Source organism: Podarcis muralis, chromosome 14, assembly GCF_964188315.1.
Source record: "Podarcis muralis chromosome 14, rPodMur119.hap1.1, whole genome shotgun sequence".
In the NCBI taxonomy this organism is placed as follows: Eukaryota; Metazoa; Chordata; class Lepidosauria; order Squamata; family Lacertidae; genus Podarcis; species Podarcis muralis.
Window position 1 is genome coordinate 11,397,037 of NC_135668.1, and position 26,383 is coordinate 11,423,419.

Here is a 26,383-nt window from a genome sequence, read left to right on the forward strand (position 1 = left end):
TCACCCTGTCGCGGGGATTCGAACCGCCGACCTTCTGACCGGCAAGTCCTAGGCTCTGTGGTTTAACCCACAGTGCCACCCGCGTCCCTCCAAAAGTGGCATACACATAGCTTATTTCTCCAGCCAAAACTTGCTGGAACTCAGAATTGAGCCCCAGGCAGCTTGTCATGTAAAATAGGAGTTGTAGTCCTGTAACATAGGTTCCCCAATCCTGATACTATCCGTAAGGTTGTTACAGTAATTGAAAGGATATGAGAGGGCTAGTTTAATCCAGCCTGGCATTTGTTTCACTGCTTTGTTTATTTTGAGAGTATGCCGCAACCGTTTACGCCAAATGATCTCTCAAGGCTGCCCCAGTCATATGCTCCAAATGCGGTTTGAAAAAATGCAGACAATGTTTTGAAAACAGAGCGAGGCAAATGTGTAAGATATTGGCTCTTCTCCAGGTTCTGGAGAATGGAAAAGACCAAATGCATTTCAGCATGAAATTGCTCCACTGAGATCAATGAAGTGATGCTCTCACACGAACTTCTACAGTGTCAAGCTTCCTGATTTCTCTTACTTTACATTTTTACATTTTACATTTAAAATAGCTTCTTGGCAAGTACGCATGTTTAGAGTTTTTGATATATCCTTTGCTTCTTGTAGGTAGATTTAATAAATGATAACATCCCATCCTAAACTTGCTTGCTTAGAAACAAGTGTTGGGATCACAAACACTGGACTGGTATCTTAAGTCTTGTTTCCCTGAGAAATAAATGCAGCTAATTCAGTCTGGCTCCCACCCAGAGTTTCCAGTAAGCAGAATCATCTTGCTGGATGCGGCAGAGCTGGGAGCAGTGCTATTTTTTCTAGAAAAAGAGGTGCTGGAACTCACCAGGAACACCTCCCTCGTTCTCTTCAAATGGCAATGGCACCCACCTGAGACTTCTGGCTGAAAAAAAGCCCTGGGTGGGAGACAGTGACTGAGCCAAGGTCACTCAGTGATTTTCACTGGCTGAATAGGGCACCCAAGCCTGGAATGACCAAGGTGTGTGTCGAGAACACAGGGGGCTAGCCTAGTCCCCCTGGTCCACTGACTGCATGCCACTGCATTCCAAATTTGAAGGACCAGGCACTTTGAGAAAGGGAATTTCTCCCATTGATGGGCTGACGGGAGATGAGAATTCAGCAACCCTGGTTCATGGAATCCTCTGCTACAAGGTCCCACTCACTTGTATGGATTTCAGGGGGAGTTAAACATCAAGTCAGAAGGGACCTCACAGGAACAAAGGATATGTCTTATGCAGAGTCACATAATAATAATAATAATAATAATAATAATAATAATAATAATAATAATAATAAACAACCCCGCCCTCCCTAGCCAGAGCCGGGCTCAGGGCAGCTAATACCAGTAAAATTATAGTAAAAACGTAATAGGGAAAAAAACCAATTTAAAATACAGGTTAAAATGCAATTTAAAATGCAGCCTCATTTTAAAAGTAGCTCATAGATCAAACCATAAGGGGAGGGAAACATAAGGGTCAGACTGAGTCCAAACCGAAGGCCAGGCGGAACAGCTCTATCTTGCAGGCCCTGTGGAAAAATGTCAAGTCCCTGGTCTCTCGTGAAAGAGCGTTCCACCAAGTCAGGGCCAGTACTGAAAAGGCCCTGGCCCTAGTTGAGACCAATCTTGCGACTTGGGACCTCCAGAGTGTTGTCATTTGTGGACCATAAGGTCCTCCGCGGGGGCATACCAGGAGAGGCGGTCCCTTAGGTACGTGGGTCCTAGGCCGCATAGGGCCTTAAAGGTCAAAACCAGCACCTTAAACCTGACCCTGTACTCCACTTGGAGCCAGTGCAGTTGGTAAAGCACTGGATGAATGTGATCTCGCGGCAAGGACCCTGTAAGGAGCCTCGCCGCGGCATTCTGCACCCGCTGCACCATGAGCTAGGTCCATCTAGCTCATGGCTGTCTATATCATGGGTAGGCAAACTAAGGCCTGGGGGCTGAATCTGGCCCCATCGCTTTCTAAATCCGGCCCGCAGATGGTCCGGGAATCAGCGTGTTTTTACATGAGTAGAATGTGTCCTTTTATTTAAAATGCATCTCTGGATTATTTGTGGGGCATAGGAATTCATTCACCCTCCCCAAAATATAGTCTGGCCCCCACAAGGTCTGAGGGACAGTGGACCGGCCCCCTGCTGAAAAAGTTTGCTGACCCCTGATATTGACTGACAGCACCTCGTCAGGATTTCAGACAGGCACCTTCTGAAAGCAGAGTACAGTGGTACCTCGGGTTAAGAACTTAATTCGTTCTGGAGGTTTGTTCTTAACCTGAAACTGTTCTTAACCTGAGGTACCACTTTAGCTAATGGGGCCTCCTGCTGCCGCCGCACCACTGCTGCACGATTTCTGTTCTCATCCTGAAGAAAAATTCTTAACCCGAGGTACTATTTCTGGGTTAGCAGAGTCCGTAACTTGAAGCGTTTGTAACCTGAGGTACCACTGTAGATACTAGAACTGACTTATGGTGAGTTCCTACTGAAAAAAACAACAGCCCGGCTGGGGACAGTGACCGAGCCAAGGTCACCCAGTAATTTTCATTGGCTGAATAGGGCATCAAACCATGCTGCTGACTATCTATGGCCAGTTTATCCCGGTGGCACAAAGGACCAGTCCATCTGGCTCTTAACCAGAAGGTTGGTGGTTCGAGCCCACTCAGGGTGGCTGTGAGCAGGAACCCTGCATTTCAGTGTGTTCGACTAAATGACCCTCTGGGTGTCTTCCAGCTCCACAATTCTGTGATTCAGTAATATGCAAAATCCTGTCTGAACATGGGAAATAAGCAAAGAATTAAAGTGACACCAATGCCAATAGATATGTATTAGGAGCGAGGCACTAACAGCAGCAGCCTACAGAGGTCTACTTGGAAATGAGACTGAGTTCATCGAGAGTTCAGGCTGCAGTCCTAACACTGAACGCAAGAGGACTTGCTTATGAGGAGACAAGGTTAGGACAGCAGTCTGCTCATGCCTCAGATCAGGGGTCAGCAAACTTTTTCAGCAGGGGGCCGGTCCACTGTCCCTCAGACCTTGTGGGGGGCTGGATTATACAGGGGACGCTCGGGTTGTGAACGTGATCCGCAGTGTTTGCAACCTGCGTCTGCGCACACGTGGGTTGCGATTCGGTGCTTCTGCGCATTTGCAAAGCGTGATTTAGCGCTTCTGTGCATGCACGACCGCTGAAACCCGGAAGTAACCCGTTCCGGTACTTTTGGGTTTTGGCAGTCTGCAACCCAAAAAAACGCAACCTGAAGCGGCTGTAACCCGAGGTATGACTGTATTTTGGAGGGGGGGGAAAGGAACAAATCCCTATGCCCCACAAATAACCCAGAGATGCGTTTTAAATAAAAGCACACATTATACTCATGTAAAAACACGCTGGTTCCTGGACCGTCCGAGGGCCGGATTTAGCAGGTGATTGGGCCGGATCTGGACCCCAAGCCTTAGTTTGTCTACCCATGCCTCAGATGAATCAGTGGCAGGAACAAGTAACATGAGGAGAGTAGTTCTAATGGGATGAAGTGTGAAGGGGAAGATTCAAATTGCAATGTGCTTTCAGCTCCTGAGAGAGGCCATGTACTTTTTTAAAATTGCAAATAAAATAGAAGATAGCCCAGATTTCATTTGCCATTTCTAATTCTCCTTGAAGGAGAGTCCCCCCCCCCATCTTCTGCATATATTTAAAAGTGGAAATTATAGGCTATCTCATGCACAATGGGTTGCATTCAATGTTAGTCAGAGTAGTGTGACACAGGATGTTAGGAGACCTGGGAGACCTGAGCTCAAATCTTTACTTTGTGCCCTTCATCACCATTCAGCCTGGCCTACCTGCTAGGGTTGTTGTGAAGCTCATATGAAGAAAGGAAGATCCATGGATACAATATTGAGATCCTTAGAGGAAAGGCAGGGTATAAATGCAGTAACCAGTGAACAAATTGAAATTCATGAACATGGTTAGGAACATATGACTTAGCCTAAGTCAGACCATGGTTCCATCAAGTTCAGTATTGTCTACACTGACTGCCAGCAACCCTCCAGCAATTCAGGCAGTGATTTCTCCCAACCCTACCTGGAGATGAACCTGGGGTCTTTTGCATGCAAAGCCCCTTCCCCCATTATCTCAGATCCTTTACTTGCAATGGGTCTTCTCTGAGTAAAAGTTGAATGCAAGCCTCTGCTTCGAAAGAACTTACCTGGTATGGTTGTCGCTTCTTCACAAGTCCACATCAGGAACAGGAAGCCTATAAAGAGCAAGACTGGGACTGTGGCAAATGGCATCGTCTCTGAGACCGCTCTGGTGATATTGTACTGCATCGGGTTGAAGGCTTCCATGATCGTCTTTGCCCAAGGCCCGAGCCAATCGATAGTCCTGCAAGAGCAAAATGAAAATCCAGCGTGTTGGGAGAGCACTGACAAAACACTCCGTCACTTTGGGTTGTTATCGTGGCTCCAACTGATGCCTTGCAACGCCCCCCTTCTCCATCCCATAAACTGAGAGAGCCTGTCCCACTACCAGCTTTGCTTTATGACAAGGCCAGTGGTTTAGATTAGACAACGGCAGCAACAAGTCAAAACAAGAGAAGATACGCTCTTTCTTTCCCCCCACCAAACAAAAGGGTCTCTGACCTTGGAATTGGCGCGCAGGTTTGCTCGCGACATTTTAAGCCAAGGGAGTTACTATCTCCCAGGCTTCCCTCGAGTAAGTTGGTCGGCCGGCCAGGATGCAGACCTGGGACCCTGTGCCAAATTTCTAATCAAAGGAAAAGGAAATTAAAAACCCTGGGCTGTGAGCAGAGCCCCAGAAAGCCTTTCATCCTCATCACCTTCCGACAACCATTGCAAGGAGTGACAGGAGCGTCCTTGAATTTCAAAGGCGATTGAATATATTTCCCCGGCCACACTGGGAAGGCTGGGCCATGCCTGTGAATGAAGAATTGGCAGGGTTTGTGACTAGAATATCTCTGTGTGGATTGTGCAAAGCTTTAATTTGCAATGGCCATCCGTTCGGCTGTCGAGGCCAGCCCAAGGGATTTTGCTGTCCGTGGCAAAGAACAAAACGGTGCCACGCGAACGCCCATTCTGAGTAGAGTAGACGACAGGACTGGCTGCTGAATCCTACTTCAGTGCTGGCAACGGGGCACTGCCCTGCCCTGAGGGAGATTGTCAAGGTAGTTATAAAAATAGAGGGCAACACACAGCTCTCTTGTCCAACAGAAGGGCCTGGTTCAGGGAGATCGGGAGCAAGGGCTGAGGGGCAATAAGACCTACACCAGCACCTGATACTTCCAGGAGGCTGGGGAAAATACCCTCCAAGTGTCCTGATTTTCTAGGGACAGTCCCATGGCCGCTGCCACCAGCTTCCTCCCTTGGGCAGCTCATAGCAGCTGTTGAGTAGTCGGTGAGGAAGGAGAGGCTGCCACCTCTGATGCCCAGCCCTGTGTGGTACACCAGCTCTGGGGGCAGGCAGAGGGCAGGGCTGCCCTGAGAAGGAATAAAGGAGGAGCTGAATGGAGTGCAAGGAGTCTTGATTTTTTAAAAAATTCTTTGTGCGTCTAATCTTGCCCCTTTCGAAAATGTATTTATTGGTGTGTGTTTTTCTTTTTGCAAATTGACCCAAGAAAAAAATAAAATGAAACTGGGATTAAGGAGTTTTCTCAGGACGTTATAGGGCATGGCATGTGTACTGTGTCCCGTTCAGGTGGTGGCATCAGCACTCGCCCTTCTTCTCATAGAAGATGCTCTGCATGGGGGGGGGGGGTTGGGGACAAAAATCGGGAGGCCAAGGAAAATCAGTAGCCGGGGACTGAGAAATGTCCCTATTTTCATCTGTGGAATGATGGAGGGTATGTGGGAAGAGACTGACCATCGCTGCCATTCCATTTGCCTTTTGCTGTGGACAGCCTCCTCTGGAGTAAGGATATGAGACCCTGCTATCTTCCACCTAGCTTGGCAAGAGGACCCCTGCCCTCTGAACTGTATTTAAGCCAGGATCCTTGCAGACCAAGAAGACCAGTACAGTGGTACCTCGGGTTAAGTACTTAATTCGTTCTGGAGGTCCATTCTTAACCTGAAACGGTTCTTAACCTGAAGCACCACTTTAGCTAATGGGGCCTCCCACTGCTGCCGCGCAGCTGGCACACGATTTCTGTTCTCATCCTGGGGCAAAGTTCTTAACCTGAGGTACTATTTCTGGGTTAGTGGAAAGCGTATGTAACCTGAAGCGTATGTAACCCGAGGTACCACTGTACCAGAAACTTTATTGTCAGTTAACTCTCGTTTTGCTTTGCATTTGTGTACTTAAACCGAGATTGGGCATTTGTTTTTTCTTAGGTAATGATTGAAATTACCCTGTGTTTGACATGCTCTATATTTCATATAAGGGATGTGGGTGGCGCTGTAGGTTAAACCACAGAGCCTAGGGCTTGCTGATCAGAAGGTCGGCGGTTCGAATCCCCGCAATGGGGTGAGCTCCCATGGCTCAGTCCCTGCTCCTGCCAACCTAGCAGCTCGAAAGCATGTCAAAGTGCAAGTAGATAAATAGGTACCGCTCCTGCAGGAAGGTAAACGGCGTTTCCGTGCGCTGCTCTGGTTCACCAGATGTGGCTTAGTCATGCTGGCCACATGACCCGGAAGCTGTACGCTGGCTCCCTCGGCCAATAAAGCGAGATGAGCGCCACAACCCCAGAGTCGGTCACGACTGGACTTAATGGTCAGGGGTCCCCTTTCCTTTATATTTCATATATTTTGATGTTTTGAATGTTTGCTGTAAGATAAAGCACTTTAAACAAAAGAGTAGATAAGGACAGACGATTTTACTATTTTGTTGAGATACATATGGCATGAAACAAGTGACAGAGTTTTGGTTAACGAGAATTGTTCCTGGGCCGGAAAAAACACATCACAATCCCCCCCCCCCCCCCGCGCGCATTGTTGCAACAACAGGACAGAAGCATGTTTCATCCTCTCCTGGGATGGACTGACTATTGTCAGGTTAAGTTTAGACAGACAGGAGCAACTGCCCCCTGTAAAGGGGGAGGGACCCATTTGGGATGGCCCACCCTCAGAGACTAATGGAACCTGATGTGTTCCTAAATGCTCTGGGGGAATTTCTAGTGGAGAAGGTTGGCAATCTGGTTGAAGCCTTTGTCTCGCTATGGAACGGTAAGATTAAGTGAGGGGTTGACACAATATCTCCTGAATGCCCTCTATGGCATTTTGGAGCTTGAGCAGCTCCTTAGTATTCTGAGTAGCTCTGGGTTATGAAAATGCCTGATGAAATGATGCATGATTTCCCTCTTGGACTACTGCAATGCGCTCTTCGTGGGGCTACCTTTGAAGGTGACCCGGAAACTACAACTAATCCAGAATGTGGCAGCTAGACTGGTGACTGGGAGTGGCCACCAGGACCACATAACACCTGTCCTGAGAGATCTGCATTGGCTCCCAGCACGTTTCCAAGCACAATTCAAAGTGTTGGTGCTGACCTTTAAAGCCCTAAACGGCCTCGGCCCAGTATACCTGAAGGAGCATCTCCACCCCCATTGTTCAGCCCAGACACTGAGGTCCAGCCCCAAGGGCCTTCTGGCGGTTCCCTCACTGTGAGAAGAGAAGTTACAGGGAACCAGGCAGAGGGCCTTCTCAGTAGTGGCACCCGCCCTGTGGAACGCCCTCCCACCAGATGTCAAAGAGAAGAACAACTACCAAACGTTTAGAAGACATCTGAAGGCAGCCCTGTTTAGGGAAGTTTTTAATGTTTGATGTACAGTGGTACCTCAGGTTACATACACTTCAGGTTACATATGCTTCAGGTTACAGACTCCACTAACCCAGAAATATTACCTCAGGTTAAGAACTTTGCTTCAGGATGAGAACAGAAATTATGCAGCGGCAGCACGGCAGCAGCAGGAGGCCCCATTAGCTAAAGTGGTGCTTCAGGTTAAGAACAGTTTCAGGTTAAGAACGGACGTCCAGAACGAATTAAGTACTTAACCCGAGGTACCACTGTATTTATTGTGTTTTTAATATTCTATTGGGAGCCTCCCTGAGTGGCTGGGGAAACCCAGCCAGATGGGCGGGGTATAATTTTTTATATATTATGATTATGATTATTAGTATTATTTACTACTTATATTACTACATCTAAGTGGTGTGCGTCTCCCTCAGAAGCAGAGGTGTACCTAGGGGCTGATCAGGTTGGACCCCACCAAGGGTACAGGACCAGGGAAGCACAAAAATTGCATCTCTGCACTCTGCCTGTGTGGTGTAGTGGTTAAGAGCGGTAGTCTCGTAATCTGGGGAACCGGGTTCGCGTCTCCGCTCCTCCACTTGCAGCTGCTGGGTGACCTTGGGCCAGTCACACTTCTCTGAGGTCTCTCAGCCCCACTCACCTCACAGAGTGTTTGTTGTGGGGGAGGAAGGGAAAGGAGAATGTTAGCCGCTTTGAGACTCCTTCGGGTAGTGATAAAGCGGGATATCAAATCCAAACTCCTCCTCCTCCTCCTCCTCCTCCTCCTCCTCTTCTTCTTCTTCTTCTTCTTCTTCTTCTTCTTCTTCTTCTTCTTCTTCTTTTACTCTTCTTCTGTCTCAGAGTGGCTAGGAGCCTGTTGGCCCATCTGTGCATTCCCTAGGCTGCTCCTCCACTGCTTTGGGTGGCCGGGCGAGGTGCGCAGGCTCCTCTGGGCATCTCAGCAGAGGAGTCTGGTCCCTGGCATGGGCCATCACAACAGCCCTGTGGGGGCCCCTACCCAGTCGGCCAGCGGCGCTATTAGAAGTGTGAGTGGAGTATTCAGTGGGGCTTGGAGGGAAGAAAGACGGAGAGTGTAGGTGAGAGTTGCAGGAGGAGGGAGAAGGAAGAGAGGGAGGAGGCAGAAGGGAAAGCAGTGTGCAGAGGGAGGGAGGAAAGTAGGGCGGCAGGCAGGCAGATGGACTGATGGAGGAGGAGAAGGAGGCAATTGGGAGGTGGAGCAGAGCAGACCTGACCCCAATGACTGCTGAGGAAGTCACTGGTGGAGAGTGAAAGAAGAAGAAGAAGAAGAAGAGGAGGAGGAGGAGGAGGAGGAGGAGGAGGAGGAGTTTGGATTTGATATCCTGCTTTATCACTACCCTAGGGAGTCTCAAAGCGGCTAACATTCTCCTTTCCCTTCCTCCCCCACAACAAACACTTTGTGAGGTGAGTGGGGCTGAGAGACTTCAGAGAGAAGTGTGACTAGCCCAAGGTCACCCAGCAGCTGCATGTGGAGGAGCGGAGACGCGAACCCAGTTCACCAGATTACGAGACTACCACTCTTAACCACTACACCACATTGGCTCACAGGCAACCAAAAGCAAACTTTTTGCTCTTCTGGTCCATGGTCTTTCCTGGTTTCAGAGGTGCCGATACATCTCCTTGCCAAGAGTCCAAGGGATGTGGGTGAATGCCAATACAGCTCCTTGCATGGGTGCATGGCAGACTAAGTACACGTTTGCTCAGAAACCAGTTGAATGCTGGCTAGAGCACAGAATTGTGCCTACCATGTGGCTATATGAGCTGCAAAAAAAGGGCTGATTTCGCAGCTTGCATTGCATCCTCTAGTAGCTGGCTGGCAGAAGAACATCACCTGGAGTCCATTATTCCATATTCTAGTGCTTTACCAGTTGCACTGGCTCCCAGTGGAGTATCGGGTCAGGTTTAAGGTGTTGGTTTTGACCTTTAAAGCCCTTTGTGGCTTAGGGTCCTCGTATTTACGGGACCGCTTCTCCTGGTATGCACCGCAGAGGACCTTAAGGTCCATGAATAATCATAGTTTAGAGGTCCCGGGCCCTAAGGAAGTCAGATTATCCTCCACCAGGACCAGGGCCTTCTCAGTGATGGCTCCGACCTGGTGGAATTCTCTGTCCCATGAGACCAGGGCCCTGCAGGATTTAACCTCCTTCCGCAGAGCCTGTAAGACAGAGCTATTCCGCCTGGCTTTCAATTTGAACTTAGCCTGATCTTTTATCCCCCTCCCTTCCCTCCCCTTTTTATGAAGATTATCCGCTCTGGGATCCCACAGCTAATTCTCCCCTGGTCTCCTCGCTGGCCCAAATAGGACTGATTTAGCCAGCTAGCCCTGGTGATCATCTAATGTTTATTGGATGGATTTACCCCCTAAATTGATTTTTGAATTCTGAATTTATTATTATTCATATTTTATATTGTATTTTATGTTGTTTTTTGTTGCCTCAATTAAGTGTTTTAATTTTGTTGTTAGCCGCCCTGAGCCCAGTTTTTCTGAACCGGGAAGGGCGGGGTATAAATAAATATTTATTATTTATTATTATTATTAGTAGCTATCGTGACCTTATCTCTGAACTGACTCTCTTCAGCTAGTTATGCGTTATATGTGTGCGTATCTTCAGTAAAATGAAATCTCCTTTTATCTATGGATTGTTCCCCCTGGCCACCCTTGCAAATTGCAAAGCAAGTGTGTGGAGGGTGATTTCCATCAGGATTATAATTTGGGAGCTATGCTTCTAATGGAAATTGCCCCACCCCTGCCATGACCACAATTGCATTTTAAAGCCCATTGACAGGGTTGCAAGTGATGCAATTAACATAGCGTGTAAGTAAGGCTGAGAGATTGTGACTTGAATTTGAACCCATTTCTTCTTGTGTTTAGTCTGATACTCACAGGTGGACTACAATTCTCATCATCTCCAGCCATTGGTCATGTTGGCTGGGGCAGATGGAAGTTGAAGTCCAACAATCATTGGGAGACGACAGACCACCCCACCCACTCCTGCTCTAACCACTGAACCACACTGGCTCTCATCCTTATGCCAACGCTGCAAAGTAGATCAGTATTGTTGCAAGTGTGGGCCCAACACGGCCAGCCTCAGATGGTGCCCCCTTCACAGAAGTTGATGTCAACACTCTGGGGCCCCATGTAATTTAGTTTGCCAAAGCCCCATCTAGCAAGTTGGTGGTTGAGGTGCAATTTGAAAAGAAGAATTGCCAGATATTATTTTTAGCCAATGCGCTATGGCAATGGTTCCTAATTATCTAACTACTGTGGACTCCCTGTTTTGTAAAAGCTAAACTATGGACCTGCTGCTTTTGATTTTCTTTATATCTCTGTGGTAGTTTTTGTTATGTACCTGGTGCCATGGACCCCGCTGTGGTCTGAACCACTGAGCCTCTTGGACTTGCTGATCGGAAGGTCGGCAGTTTGAATCCCCGCGATGGGGTGAGAGCTCCTGTTGCTCTGTCCCAGCTCCTACCAACCTAGCTGTTCAAAAGCACACCAGTGCAAGTAGATCAATAGGCACCCCTGCAGCGGGAAGGTAAACAGTGTTTCTGTGCCCTCTGGTTTCCGTCACGGTGTCCCGTTGTGCCAGTACCGGTTTAGTCATGCTGGCCACATGACCCGGTAAGCTGTCTGTGGACAAATGCCGACTCCCTCGGCCTGAAAGCGAGATGAGTGCCACAACCCCATAGTTGCCTTTGACTGGACTTAACTGTCCAGGGGACCTTTACCTTACCTGGGTGGGTTACTCTGCGAACTACCAATTGGGAACCAATGCCCTATAACATCCTTCCTGTGTGTTAAAGCACATTTTTCTTAATCTCTATCTTCCTTTGCTGTCTAAGATGAGGCAGCAATTCAGAGATTTTCGTTGTCCTTGAATCCGGGCCAGATGAGATTTTGCTGAGTAAGAATTGCGGAAAGTTTTCAGATATAGGGAGAATCCATTTATCCCTTAAGTCTCTGCGCAAATCACATTCCAGCACACAGTGTTCTACATTTTCAATGACAGAATACGAAGACCGACAAGCTCTGTATCTGTGGTCTATTAATTTACTTAAATCTGAATGGTGACATGCAAATAACTATTGACTGGAAACCCCCTGCTCCTATTAGATACTGAAATCGACCTCTTATTGCTTCCAGGAGTTGACTGAATGAAGAAACATTCAGTTGGTACCAGTAAGCTGTGTATTTGTGCTGTGCCATGGATCTTGGGTTGAGACAGGGGAGAATTTTGACTCGGTTCACATTTAAAGGCGTACCTACCCAATTCACACTTCCTAAAGCAACTGAAGAACTGATACACAGCCATCCTTTGAAATTTGCAAGGATCTGACTTTTGCAATGTAGTTCCCCAACTGAAGCACATTTACAAAAATGGTTTCTGTTCTTCTTGTTCATAAATAGTGGGCAAGGTACTCTATATCCCTGGTCTCTCAGGCACAAGAGGGCAAGAGGGCACATGGGGACTCATTGAAAGTGGGCCAATATATGAGGCACAGGATCCGTGCGATAATATGAATCTCTAAATGCATAGGAGCAGAGTGATCACAATATTATGTTGGCAGATACTTTCCTCGATTTGCCTTGTACAAGCTTGCAAGTGTGCATAGTTTAATGAAAATCCATGCTTAATGGGAATTTAAAAATTGTTTAAAATGTATTTATTAGGGATAATCTGCACAAATACGAATAAACTAATGGAAATAAGATGCAAACATTTGTTAAGGGAAAACAGTTTGCAAAAATGGATCCACTAGTCAAAATGGCATTGTGAAAAATGTGTTGGGAGAAATTTGCGCTAAAGAGCATAGCTGTTGTGGCTAGTAGCCATTGAGAGCATTATTCTCCCCCCCTTGTCCCTTAATATTTTTTGAATGCAGTCTCTTTTTAATGTAGTTGATGGAAAAAACAACAACAGCAACAACACACACATACCAAATGCAATTTTGCCATGGCATTCATTGGAGCCGTACTTCTTTGAAAAGACACATTTTATGGGTTCTCCAAAGATGAGGACACCTGCCCACAAGTATTTAGACTTCCCTGTTGGTTTGCCCATCACATATTTTTTAAATGTACCACTTCTTTAGTTGTTGTTGTTGTTTAGTTGTTTAGTGGTGTCCGACTCTTTGTGACCCTGTGGACCAGAGCACGCCAGGCACTCCTGTCTTCCACTGCCTCCCGCAGTGTGGTCAAACTCATGCTGGTAGCTTCGAGAACACTGTCCAACCATCTCGTCCTCTGCCGTCCCCTTCTCCTTGTGCCCTCCATCTTTCCCAACATCAGGGTCTTTTCCAGGGAGTCTTCTCTTCTCATGAGGTGGCCAAAGTATTGGAGCCTCAGCTTCAGGATCTGTCCTTCCAGTGAGCACTCAGGGCTGATTTCCTTAGGAATGGATAGGTTTGATCTTCTTGCAGTCCATGGGACTCTCAAGAGTCTCCTCCAGCACCATAATTCAAAAGCATTCTTCGGCGATCAGCCTTCTTTATGGTCCAGCTCTCACTTCCATACATCACTACTGGGAAAACCATAGCTTTAACTATACAGACCTTTGTTGGCAAGGTGATGTCTCTGCTTTTTAAGATGCTGTCTAGGTTTGTCATTGCTTTTCTCCCAAGAAGCAGGCATCTTTAAAGACTTCTTTAGTAAAAGGTAAAGGTAAAGGTACCCCTGCCCGTACGGGCCAGTCTTGACAGACTCTAGGGTTGTGCGCCCATCTCACTCAAGAGGCCGGGGCCAGCGCTGTCCGGAGACACTTCCGGGTCACGTGGCCAGCGTGACAAGCTGCATCTGGCGAGCCTGCACCAGCGCAGCACACGGAAACGCCGTTTACCTTCCCGCTAGTAAGCGGTCCCTATTTATCTACTTGCACCCGGGGGTGCTTTCGAACTGCTAGGTTGGCAGGCGCTGGGACCGAGCAACGGGAGCGCACCCCGCCGCGGGGATTTGAACCGCCGACCTTTCGATCGGCAAGCCCTAGGCGCTGAGGCTTCTACCCACAGCGCCAACCGCGTCCCCTACTTCTTTAGTACATTTATATAAAAAAAGAAAAGGTAAAGGACTTCTGGACAGTTAAGTCCAGTCAAAGGCGACTATGGGATTGCGGTGCTCATCTCGCTTTCAGGCCGAGGGAGCCGGCGTTTGTCCACAGACAGCTTTCCAGGTCATGTGGCCAGCATGACGAAACCATTTCTAGCACAACGGGACACCGTGACGGAAACCGGAACGTGTGGAAGTGCCGTTTACCTTCCCGCCGCAGCGGTAACTATTTATCTACTTGCACTGGCATGCTTTTGAACTGCTATGTTGGCAGGAGCTGGGACAGAGCAATGGAAGCTCACTCCGCCATGGGGATTCAAACTGCCAACCTTCTAATCGGCAAGCCCAAGAGGCTCAGTGGTTTAGACCACAGTGCCACCCGTGTCCCATAGTACATTTATGCCCAAGATTTCTCACCACCACCAAGCAACTCAGTGCAGCAGACCAGGGAGATGGGTTGTCCAATCTGGGCACTGACCTGCCTCCCATCTGCTTAGCTAAAGCAAGGCAATTGCACCACATATTTCATGTGAAAGCCGTTGGCTAGACGCATTAATGTTCGTACACAGCGCACTTCAGCACATGTACCAGTGGTAGCAAAAGAATAGCAGTGGCAATGAACCATTAAGCTTCCAGCAATGGTGCTGTGCTACTTCTATAGCTGTGCAACTTCTGAAACTGTAACAGCTGACTACTTTGCAAATGGTTCCTGCAAACTTGATGTTCTGACTGTGAGAGATACCGGTGTAGCCACAACAATAATTGCCCTAAAGTCAGCAGCTGCACTGTGGCTGCAATCTGAAATATCATACGAAGTAAATCCCATTGAAATCAGAAAGGCCAGGGTGATTGTGAAGGTTAGATAGCAAGATAGCAAGAAGTCCAGAGACCAATAGCCCTCTAGCTAGTCTGGCTTTTGGATAGCCCCCCGCGAAGCCTCCGTAGGGCAGGGGGAGGAAGGCTCCCCGCTGCCGTGTGGAGGCTTTGCGGGATGTGGGGGGCTCTGCCCCTTCCCCCACCTCCCAGAAAAGCTCCCTTTAAAGAGCGCGCGGTTCTTGCGGGAGATGGGGGAAGGTACACAGGGCAGCTTACCCGCGCGCAGCCTCTTCCAGGCAGGGGGAGCCTTCATCCCATTGCCCAGGAGAGGCTTCAGCGGCTATCCCAGAAGCCAGAACAGCAAGAGGCTATCCCAGAAGCCAGATCCCTCTTGCTGTTCTGGCTTCTGGGATTCAGAATTTTTTCTTTTCTTGTTTCCACCCCCACAAACTAGGTGCGTTTTATCGTCTGGTGCGTCCTATAGAGTGAAAAATGCGGTAGTGTTTTTTTGCTCTAAAGCAGGGGTGGCCCTCCAGATATTGCTGCCCCACAATGCTCATCAGCTCCAGCAAGCATGGTCCATGGCTAGGGCTGATGGGAGTTGTAGTTCAACAACAACAACAAACCTATGGTTACGTAAAACATACTCGATAAACACACAAGACGTAACTGGCTGTACTTTTGAATAAAGAAGGTATACTATTCATTGTGGTGTTGACCTTTAAAGCCCTAAACGGCCTCGGCCCAGTATACCTGAAGGAGCGTCTCCACCCCCATCATTCTGCCCGGACGCTGAGGTCCACCGCTGAGGGCCTTCTGGCGGTTCCCTCATTGCGAGAAGCAAAGCTACAGGGAACCAGGCAGAGGGCCTTTTCGGTAGTGGCGCCCGCCCTGTGGAACGCCCTCCCATCAGATGTCAAAACGATAAACAACTACCTGACATTCAGAAGACATCTTAAGGCAGCCCTGTTCAGGGAAGTTTTTAATGTGTGATATTTTAGTGTTTTTTGGTTTCTATGGAAGCCGCCCAGAGTGGCTGGGGAAACCCAGCCAGAAGGGCGGGGTACAAATAATAAATTATTATTATTATTATTATTACTGTATCAAATTGTAGATTTCAACAGAAGTTTCATAAAGTTCAACGAAAAAAGCAGAAGACCCAGGAGATCAGTTCCACCCGTCTGTTCATAGAGTCCCATAATCCACATGAAGGGTTGTTACAGTTCCAAAGAATCCTTTCACAGAGTCAAAGACAAGGATTTCCAGAATATTAGCCTGGTTTTCCATCCTAGGCTTCATCAGTAGAACAGGCTCATATGTAAGATTACAGGATATTGGATCTTATAGCATAGTAGTGGTTGCAGTAGTGGTTGCAGTAAGAAACGGCTGTTACCAGTCTGTTCTACTGATGAAGCCTAGGATGGCGAAACAAGGCTGCAGCAACCCTTCATGTGGATTATTGGACTCTATGAACAGACAGGTGGAATAGACACTTATACATGTATGGACCTTATGCATGAACTGACTAGAGAATGAACTGATCTACTGGTTCGTCTGCTTTTTTCCTTGAACTTTATGAAACTTCTGTTGAAATCTACAATTTGATACAATGAATAAGGTAAAGGTAAAGCTACCCCTGCCCGTACGGGCCAGTCTTGACAGACTCTAGGGTTGTGCGCCCATCTCACTCAAGAGGCCGAGGGCCAGCGCAGTCCGGAGACACTTCCGGGTCACGTGGCCAGTCTGACAAAGCTGCATCTGGCAAGCCAGCGCAGCACACGGAAACGCCGTTTACCTTCCCGCCGGTAAGCGGCCCCTATTTATCTACTTGCACCCCGGGGGTGCTTTCGAACTGCTAGGTTGGCAGGCGCTGGGACCGAGCAACGGGAGTGCACCCTGCTGCGGGGATTCGAACCGCCGACCTTTCGATCGGCAAGCCCTAGGTGCTGAGGCTTTTACCCACAGTGCCACCCGCGTCCCAATGAATAGTATACCTTATTTATTCAAAAGTACAGCCGGTTATGTCTTGTGTGTTTATTGGGAGTTGTAGTTCAGCAACTTCTGGCGGGCCAAAGGTGCCCCAGAGCACAGTGGAGAGCGATGGCGACACCAGCGCCACAAAACACAGCAGGAGAGCCAACATTGCGAGGCTGCCCACAAATGTCAAAAAAAGAGAGCAAAAGTATCGCTGCCAAATCAGTACCCTGTGGCGTACTGACAGGCCAGCTGAGCCACCCAAAAAGGCAATGGCTCACAGTCATGGAATGAGGAAAAAGTGAATGTTTTACCCATCAGAAACAGCGAGAGGCGGGTGTTTTTCAGGTGGGTGGGGCTCCTTCAAGAAGGGGATCAGGAGCCAAGCAGAAGTGGTGGTGGGACAACAATGGGTGGTCAGAGGAAGAAGACTGGGAAGAAGAGGGGTCAGAAGCTGAAGGGGTTAGTGAGCTGGGAAAGTCGTGGAAGAGAGACGTCCAGAATCAGAGACACAACAACAACAACAACAACAACAACAACAACAACAACAACAACAACAACATATTATTTATACCCTGCCCATCTGGCTGGGTCCCCCCAGCCACTCTGGGCGGCTTCCAACAAAACACTAAAATACAATAACCTACTAAACATTAAAAGCTTCCTTAAACAGGGCTGCCTTCAGATGTCTTCTAAAAGTTTGGTAGTTATTTTTCTCTTTGACATCTGGTGGGAGGGTGTTCCACAGGGCGGGCGCCACTACCGAGAAGGCCCTCTGCCTGGTTGAAGTTGAAGCTGGTGAGTGGGAGGAGGAAGGCCAAAAGCCAGAGATGTGTCAGGGTGGGGAAGAGTCACAGGGTGGTGAGAAGCTCCCCTCCGCCTTGTGTCTCAGAACCAGAAGAGGCATGAAAAGGGTGGAGAAGAGGTTGGCTGCACAGAGGCACAGTCTCTGACCGCTTGGGAAAAACGCTTTGCTCAGCGCTTCCCAGCAGAGAGGTGACGGTGGTTTTCCTTGCTGCATCCCCTCTGCTGGGTTGCTGCGCTGTGGGAACCACCGCTTGAGGCTTTGTTTGGCTGCTGGCTGGGCTTTCTGTCTTTGGCTCGGAGGGGCTCAGAAGTCGAACATACCTGTGCTCTGAAAATCCCTTATTTTGGCTGCTGATCCCTTATTTTCGAGGCTGCTGGTCCCTTATTTTCAAATCTGTAAGTTGACAGCTATGCTGCTGACTGTGAGATATAGGTGACAGGTCTCTGGGGCCCTGGGTGCCTGAGCACCCACAAATTTCCCCATGAAGGGGCCGGATACCCACAGATTTTGGTGCCAGGGCCATGCACACTGCATGGCACCCATGGATCCGGGCACCCATGGTCGTGGAGCCAGGTTGGCGCTCCTGCTGGGCGAGATGCCTGCCTGAAACAATGGAAAGGCACTGCTAGTCTGTGTAGACAATACTTGGCCAGATGGACCAATGGTCTGGCTCTGTTTAAGGCAGCTTCCTATGTTCCCACTTCTCCCAAAGTTTCCTGTAGTTTGTCAAGGGCGCTGTAGTTTGTCTGTAGTTTGTCAAGGGCGCTGGGAATTGTAGTTCAGGGAGTAAAGTACAATTTCCAGGATTCTTTTTCTGACTGGGGAAATTGTTTTAGATGTATGGTGTGTACAGAGCTTTGGTTCCTCCCTGCTCTCTATATTGGGCTACCTTTGAAGGTGACCCGGAAACTGCAACTAATCCAGAATGCGGCAGCTAGACTGGTAACTGGGAGTGGCCACCGAGACCACATAACACTGGTCTTTAAAGACCTACATTGGCTCCCAGTATGTTTCTGAGCACAATTCAAAGTGTTGGTTAAAAAAAGGGTAAAGGACCCCTGACAGTTAAGTCCAGTTGCGAACGACTCTGGGGTTGTGGCGCTCATCTCGCTTTACTGGCCGAGGGAGCTGATGTTTGTTTGCAGACAGTTTTTCCGGGTCATGTGGCCAGCATGACTAAGCCGCTTCTGGCAAAACCAGAGCAGCGCACAGAAACGCCGTTTACCTTCCCACCTGAGAGGTACCTATTTATCTACTTGTACTTTGATGTGCTTTCGAACTGCTAGGTTGGCAGGAGCAGGGACCGAGCAACGGGAGCTCACCCCGTTGTGGGGATTCAAACCGTCGACCTTCCGATCCGAAAGCCCAAGGTTCAGTGGTTTACACCACAGCGCCACCCCTAAACGGCCTCGGTCCAGTATACCTGAAGGGACGTCTCCACCCCCATCGTTCAGCCCGAACACTGAGGTCCAGCTCCAAGAGCCTTCTGGCGGTTCCCTCACTGCGAGAAGCGAAGTTACAGGGAACCAGGCAGAGGGCCTTCTCGGTGGTGGCGCCCACCCTGTGGAACGCCCTCCCTTCAGATGTCAAGGAAATAAACTACTACCTGACTTCTGGAAGACATCTGAAAGCAGCCCTGTTTAGGGAAGTTTTAAATGTTTGATGTTTTATTGTGTTTTTAATATTCTGTTGGGAGCTGTCCAGAGTGGCTGGGGAAACCCAGCCAGATGGGTGGAGTATAAATAATAAATTATTATTATTATTATTATTATTATTATTATTATTATTATTATTCCTCCCCTCTTTCCTCCCTCCTGATCTTTCTCTTTGACTTATTTTCTTGCAGCTGCTACTTTTCCTTCCTGCCTCAGCAGAGGAGTCAGAAGGTGCAGTTTGCAGACACAGTCTTACGGAATGATCATGTTGCAGCAACAAACAACAGCCTGAAATTAAGGTCATGACTGGAGTCCTTGTCACTCTCTTAGGTACCATTGTACTCCTGCCTGCATTTCATTCAGCACACTGGACAAAATATTGGACTGAGTCATACGTTCAATTAGAGTAAAAAAAAAAGTGTGGCTTTTTACTATATTTCCTTTCAAAACACTCTCAGCAAAGTTCAATCAACAAGTCCAGCTCTACCTTGGACAGAGCTGCCGTGTGTCCCCATGGGGAATAAATTTTCCCTGCTGATATTTTTGAGGTTATTTGCAATAACCTGAAGTCACAAGAGTGAAGCTCCACACACACCCCGTCCCGTTTGAATGGGAGTTAAAATAGTTCAGACCCAACCTAATCTAGCTAACCCTAGGAGAGGCCAAAAAATGAAGGGGAAAGTTTGACAGAGACAGAGAGGGAAAACAGGAAGGAAAAAAGTGGGTCTAAGTCCGCTGAATCAAACTTCTCCCCTTTCTCTAGCCCCCACTGCTCTGGCCGCTACGGTTTCCACACTTTCATTTATTATGTATTTATTCCAAACAAATTATACCCTGCTTGATTGTAAAAAGAAAAGGGGGGGCTGGAAACCCTCAAAACGGTTTCCAAAAAAAGGGGGGGAGGAGAAAGCAACAAAATTATCAATAAGAAAAATTAGCAACAACAATGTGAGGAATAAGTGGTATAAAAATGTAATAAATAAATGCAACCATTGGCTTCTAATGAGATGTGCCTTTTTCAAACCAGTCCTCCTTTTGAGTCTTCTTAATTATTGTTATATGATTAAACCCTGAATGCTCTGCCTGAAAAGTTCTTCACATTGTTACTACCATTATTATCAATAAATGCAGTATCATGAGCTCATCAAATGGCAAATTTACCAAATTCATCTGTAGCTAAGTTTCACCCAGACTAAACCCCCCTGAAATTTACTGACCTAAGCTTCTTGGACCTATTCATTTCAGAGTGCATATAACCCATAATAATGTTCTTTGCTGAGAGAGGTGGGGGGGGGGTTCGATTTATGGCACCAGGTGGCAAATCATAGAATTGTAGAGTTGGAAGGGACCCTGAGGATCATCTAGTCCAACCCCCTGCAATATGCAGCTGCCCCGAATGGGGATCAAACCTGCGACCTTGGCATTATCAGCACCACCCTCTAACCAACTGAGCTATCCTAACATTACTCTAAAAACAGATTAAAACTCGCGGCAACTTTCTTAACATCTGGGCAGGCTTGTCTAAAGAATATATATATAATTTAGCAGGTACTGAAAAGTGTACAGTGATATCAATAGGCAGGGAGTTCCAAAGATGCTGCCACACAAAACGATCAAGTTATTACAAATTTGAAACAGGTATTTCTGTGGTACTTGTAGCAGTGCCAGTTCTGCCAATCACCTTGCCAACAAAGGTCCATTTAGTAAAAGCTATGGTTTTCCCAGTAGTGATGTATGGAAGTGAGAGCTGGACCATCAAGAAGGCTGATCGCCGAAGAATTGATGCTTTTTTTGAACTGCAAGAAGATCAAACCAATCCATTCTTAAGGAAATCAGCCCTGAGTGCTCACTGGAAGGACAGATCCTGAAGCTGAGGCTCCAAGACTTTGGCCACCTCATGAGAAGAGAAGACTCCCTGGAAAAGACCCTGATGTTGGGAAAGATGGAGGGCACAAGGAGAAGGGGACGACAGAGGACGAGATGGTTGGACAGTGTTCTCGAAGCTACGAGCATGAGTTTGACCAAACTGCGGGAGGCAGTGGAAGACAAGAGTGCCTGGCGTGCTCTGGTCCATGGGGTCACGAAGAGTCAGACACGACTAAACGACTAAACAACAACAACAACAACAACATATCTACTAAGGCAGTCTTCATTCATACTTCTGTATATTGGCCTGGAATCTTTTGTTGAAGGTCTAGCTGAGAAACATTTTAAAATTAAAATAATAGGACTGCGTCCTAAGGACATGTAGCTGGGCTACAGACAGGAAGGGAAAGGGGTGGAGTATAAATTTCCAAGTAGCACCTAACAATCACGATAGCTTAAGTGGCTATTATTTACAGAACACAGAGCTGTTAAGTGAGGGACACAACATGCCACTCAGATACCTAGGATAATATAGGGGTAATTGCTTCCCCTTTAAAGGAGAATGGGACAAAATGAGGATTTGCAGGATGTTCTGTCTTGAGTCGTTAATTCCACTGTGATATATTTCCACCTCTCCTCTCCAAAGCACATTCGACAATGCCAGCTTTGTTACTTTTCAGTATAAGAAGACCAAAAACAGCAATCATCAAAAGTAGCTTCCAGAATAGATGGTAATTTCACATTGCACCTTTCGCCCTCCATTCAGCAGCTTTTTGAAGGAGAACAGTGGGGACATCAGCTCAAAATAGCCATCAAAAGGAGCAATTGGTACCCAGCATCTCTGTTTATTGTGGTTTTTTTGGAGAGGGAGAAAATCTGTCCTGTGTGACCCTCCCTTTGCACACTGTATCATTATTTTGCAAGATCTCATTCATCTCTGTTGCTTCCAAGGGCTGCCTTAAAAGTTAGAGAAGCAAAATAAAAAGACACTTAAGTTTTCAAAGGTGCTTGGTGGGGGAGAGAATGAAATATTTTATTAAATTTCACCGAGGCTCAAGCTACACTTTCCATAGAATTGAATGGTCCTTTCCTGTGTTGGAATGCTGCATGGAGAAAAAGGCTGGCTAACTCTCTGCTCTCTGCTCTAAGTCACCCTCCCAAATATGCTCTATCTCACTGTCCCAAATGACTGGTTAATCATGGAATCAGAGAGCTGGGAGGAACTTCAGAGGTCTTCTAGCCTAACCTTCGGTGCATGGAGGAAATCTACACGGAATCATAAAAATACAGAGTTGGAAAGGGTACCAAAGAAACCATTAATGGCTAGTCAGTGTCTCATTATGGGAAATCATTGCCGCAGAATGGCTTGCTTTTGAATCAATCTGCAATCAATCTACAAAACTGCATTTCAGAAGTGAATTTATTAACCATGGTCTCATTCCCTTCATTTTTAACTAGACTGTTATTTTGTCTTTTATTAGTTTCTGTAAAGGCAGATGCTTCCAAGGCTACTCCATCACAACAAAGGGTAGCACAACTTTTGTCACGCTTTCAGTTTCTTTAGTTGCCTGATTACGAATTTGAGGGACCAAATGGATGGAACGGAACGTCAGTCAAATCGCCAAGAAAATCTCCACGTCTAATGACACAAGAACCAGTACAAAGTCTGCAGCAGAGCACACTAGCCAAACGTTCAGATGTGTCACCATCTGTTAACCCCCCCCCAAATCAGGGAATTTTTCTCACTTACCAGGGACCAGTTCCCTAACTAAAAATGCAAAATGAAATTCAGGAAACCCCTTCAGTTCATCCCAGTTTTATAGATGGAAAGCCTGCCTGTGGCTCAAACTTGCCAGCTCATCAGATCAGCTTGCCAGATGACAGAAAAGAGCCCTCACATGACTCTAGAAAGGCTGGGTTGAAAGATCTTCCTTTTGGTAGCATGGAACTTGACCAGATTGATTCAAAAAGTGTTAATACCCCTTCTGCCAAATCAGAAGCAGAAAGGTTTCCTGGCACATGTTGGTTGATGGACTATGAGAGCCATATGGAGAAAGTGAGGTCCCTCAAGCTTGAGGGAGGGGGCAAGCCAGGTGTGTGTGTGTGTGTGTGTGTGTGTGTGAGAGAGAGAGAGAGAGAGAGAGAGAGAGAGAGAGAGAGAGAGAGAGAACTAAAGAAAAAGCAGGTTTTGAGACAGTGAGATAGAGAATTTGATCCCTTAGCAAAAGATGGCTTAGTACTTGGTGGCAAAACCCTTGTTGGCAATTACAGAGGTCAGACGTTTCTTGTAGGTGGCCACCAGGTTTGCACACATCTCAGGAGGTATTTTGTCCCATTCCTCTTTGCAGATCTTCTCCAAGTCAGTAAGATTTTGAGGATGATGTGTAGCTACTTGATTTTTGATGGGATTAAAAGATCAAATACTTCTTTCACTCATTATAATGCACATCAATCTCTGACTTTTGACTTCTGGGTTTCTGGGAGTTTTCCTGTTGTTATTCTGTCTCTCACAACTACAAGAAACCTACCATTAAAATTATGGACTGGTCATTTCTTCGTCAGAGGGCAAACGGGCAAAGTTAGCAGAGGATCAAATACTTTCCCCCCTCACTGTATATGTAAATCCCCCCCTCTCTCTCTGGGGTAGGGGTGGGCAACCTTCAGAGCTTACCTGTCGAGGGCTGCATGGTGCTGCTGTGCAGGGCAAGACCTAATGATGGGCAGAAACAACAGTGTCCTGGATGAACTAGTCTGTTACAATGGCCACCTGCTAGTCCCTGTTCTCTATGACTATCTGAAATTAGAATTCAAAATCCTATGCAGAAATGAGCCTCACTGGGATTGCTGGGATTAATCTCAAAATAAAAATTCAATGCACATTTTTTTTTTTAATCTACAGCAGACCCATGCATTTGCTGTCCTGGAAATTGAGGGAAACTAATTCTTTTCTGACTTTAGTGTGCTATACAGAGACACTTGGTATAGAAGCCTACCAGTTTGTCCTCATGCAGCTGAGCAGTCTATTCCCCAAGCCATGCAACCAGAAAAGAAGGTTTTGTTTAAATTATGTTCATGAAATAAATTACTCTTTGAAAGTACATAAGAAGATAAACACTTTTGAAAGCCAGGAAAAATAAGGAGGGAAGGAACTTGGGTGGAAGGGGAAAATGGGGCAACTTTGGGTAGTTCAGGGGCAACAAACAAAAAAATGAAGCTTTTCTTCTTCTTTTGGCAAACCAAGGTTTCCTAATGCATTTTTTAAATGTTATTTTCACAAATATATGGATTTTTGTGCACACAACCCCCAGTATATGCATTCTTGTATACATTCCTTGGCTGGAGAACTGCATTGCAAAATTCGGAGAAGTGTGACTTCTGAAGAGCGACTGCATTTCGATTTGTGTATTGTTTTCGAAAATGTGAATGATGTATGGTAGGTTTGTCATTAAATGCCATCTGAATTGAATTCGCCCCCCATCCCTACCTGCGCTCTAGGGAGTTATTGTGGGTCTGTTGATTTGCTGCTTCTTAGGAAGTGTCTCCCTCCAGTTAGGCTCACTTTTATCCTTGTAAATAAAACTCACAGATTGCAGAGCTACCTTAAGTCCACCTTAGAAGAAACCCTGGGAAGCTCTGCCTCTCTAGACTAGATCGCTAGTCAAAGAAGTGGAGAAGAACACATTAACAACACAACAGAGTTTATATCTCATGTACATGGCTGGTTTTCCAAATAGCAAAAAATATTGCCAAGGCATTTAATAATCCACAAAGTGCTCTCTCTTCCTCTCTCTCTCTCCCATCTGAATCTGGGTTCTGTCACTACATCCAAAAACTTCTTTTTCTTTGTTCAAAACAGATGATCATCAACACCTCTCCTTCCTTCCCCAAATAAACATAGAACAGTATCAACAGAATGCAAAGCAACTCAGGGATTGAATGCATTATTAATTTTTTGCAACATTCTAAGGAGCTATTAGGCATTGTAGCCCTTGACAGAATTATTTCTTTTAAAAGAAAAACCTTTGGGTGCACCCCTTGCTGTTTAAATGAATATCTAGGGTGTGAAACCCATGGAAACATATGAAAACAAGGAGAGAGAACATACATTTCAGAACAACAAAACAAACTTCTTTTAAAAACAATGGAAAGAGAAGAGCAAATTTAATTTAGGAGGCTGACTGGGGAATTTCTCTTTTCCAGTAAGCTGACTCAAAGTGTTCAAAAAGAATATCCGATAAAAATAGGCTTGTAGGTCTTGCCAATGTCATCAGTGGAGAGTCACCAGATCATTCATCCCTCCAGTTCAGCTACAGGTAATTCTTTTGCATGAAGGTCTTTTAAATTTATCAGTTTGGTCAATCAAGTTCTCCTTGCAGAAGCTGAACCCCTCACCCCCCCCCCTGTCTAATTTGGAGTAACAGAAACCAACCCAAATTTCAACACGATCAACAAAGAAAAGCTTCTTCCTTTTGGGTGATGGAAATAATGGAAAAAGTAATGAAGTAGAGAAGCAAGTTTGCCTTGGGAAGCAGTCTCCCTGTTAGCATGCCACACCATTAAAAGTTACAGAAATAGCTGCTTCTCTCAGCTCAAGAAGATTTAAGCCCAAAGCAAGTTTGGAGGAAAATTCTGATCTTCACTGAGTTACAATAACTACAGTTGTTCAGGCAGGGGGGAAAGGTATCCCCCCCAAAAAAAACCTCCCCAGGATACATTGAGATGAAGGCAACTCAATAAATAACTCACAATCAAAACTCCAATACTTTTTCATATTAGTTTTTCATCCCACTATAACACATGTTAAAATAGAAAAGTTTCATAAAGTTACCTGGTTCTTTTCTCACTTCCGTTTTCCAGGTTCTGCTCTGGAAGTCAGCTGCAATAGTTAAATGATGTGTGTGGTCTTTCTAAAGATCAGAAAAGATTTCCTGGTGATCACTCTTTTTGTAGCATCTTTTCCTGTCTCTCTCTCTCTCTTTTTTTAAACTAAAGGTACTCCTTGTTGCTAAGAGATTGGTTGCTAAGAGATTTTTGTGTATGAGGAGGTGGCAGGTCAGGGGGCTTTGCAACCCCAAAGAGAATTTTGCAAATTAACCTCTCTAGCCGAATGTACTTAAGCCCCTGCCCCAAAATCCACTGACGGTGGATTAAAAAAGGAATCCAATTGAAAAGAAATTAACCTGTTTGAATGCTCAGTGGCTTGACGAATGGTTGAGGGAGCTGCAAGAGATAGTTTGGCGAAGAGCAACGATATGCTGTTAGTTAGGCAAAAACTTTGATGCTAGGCATCACAGCGTGAAGATGAAGGTGAAATGAGACGTTAGGATTCACGTGGCCATTGCAAACTTGAAGGTAGCAATCCTGGCCATCGCTCCCTGTCTGGTTATATAGCCTGAAAGATGTGCTAT

General features: G+C 46.6%; 1 protein-coding gene across 1 annotated transcript in view; it reads right to left on the bottom strand.

Annotated features, from left to right (window-relative positions):
* The window catches only part of CYP19A1 (cytochrome P450 family 19 subfamily A member 1), a 40,045-nt gene extending 13,865 nt beyond the window's left edge, over positions 1-26,180 (bottom strand). Inside the window, exons 1-2 of the mRNA XM_077918794.1 lie at positions 25,804-26,180; positions 4,242-4,417 (exon numbers count right to left, since the gene is read on the bottom strand). Of these exons, the coding sequence (XP_077774920.1) occupies positions 4,242-4,380 (139 nt within the window). The 5' untranslated portion in view covers positions 4,381-4,417; positions 25,804-26,180. The remainder of the gene's footprint in view (positions 1-4,241; positions 4,418-25,803) is intronic.
* Positions 26,181-26,383: the final 203 nt, after the last annotated feature.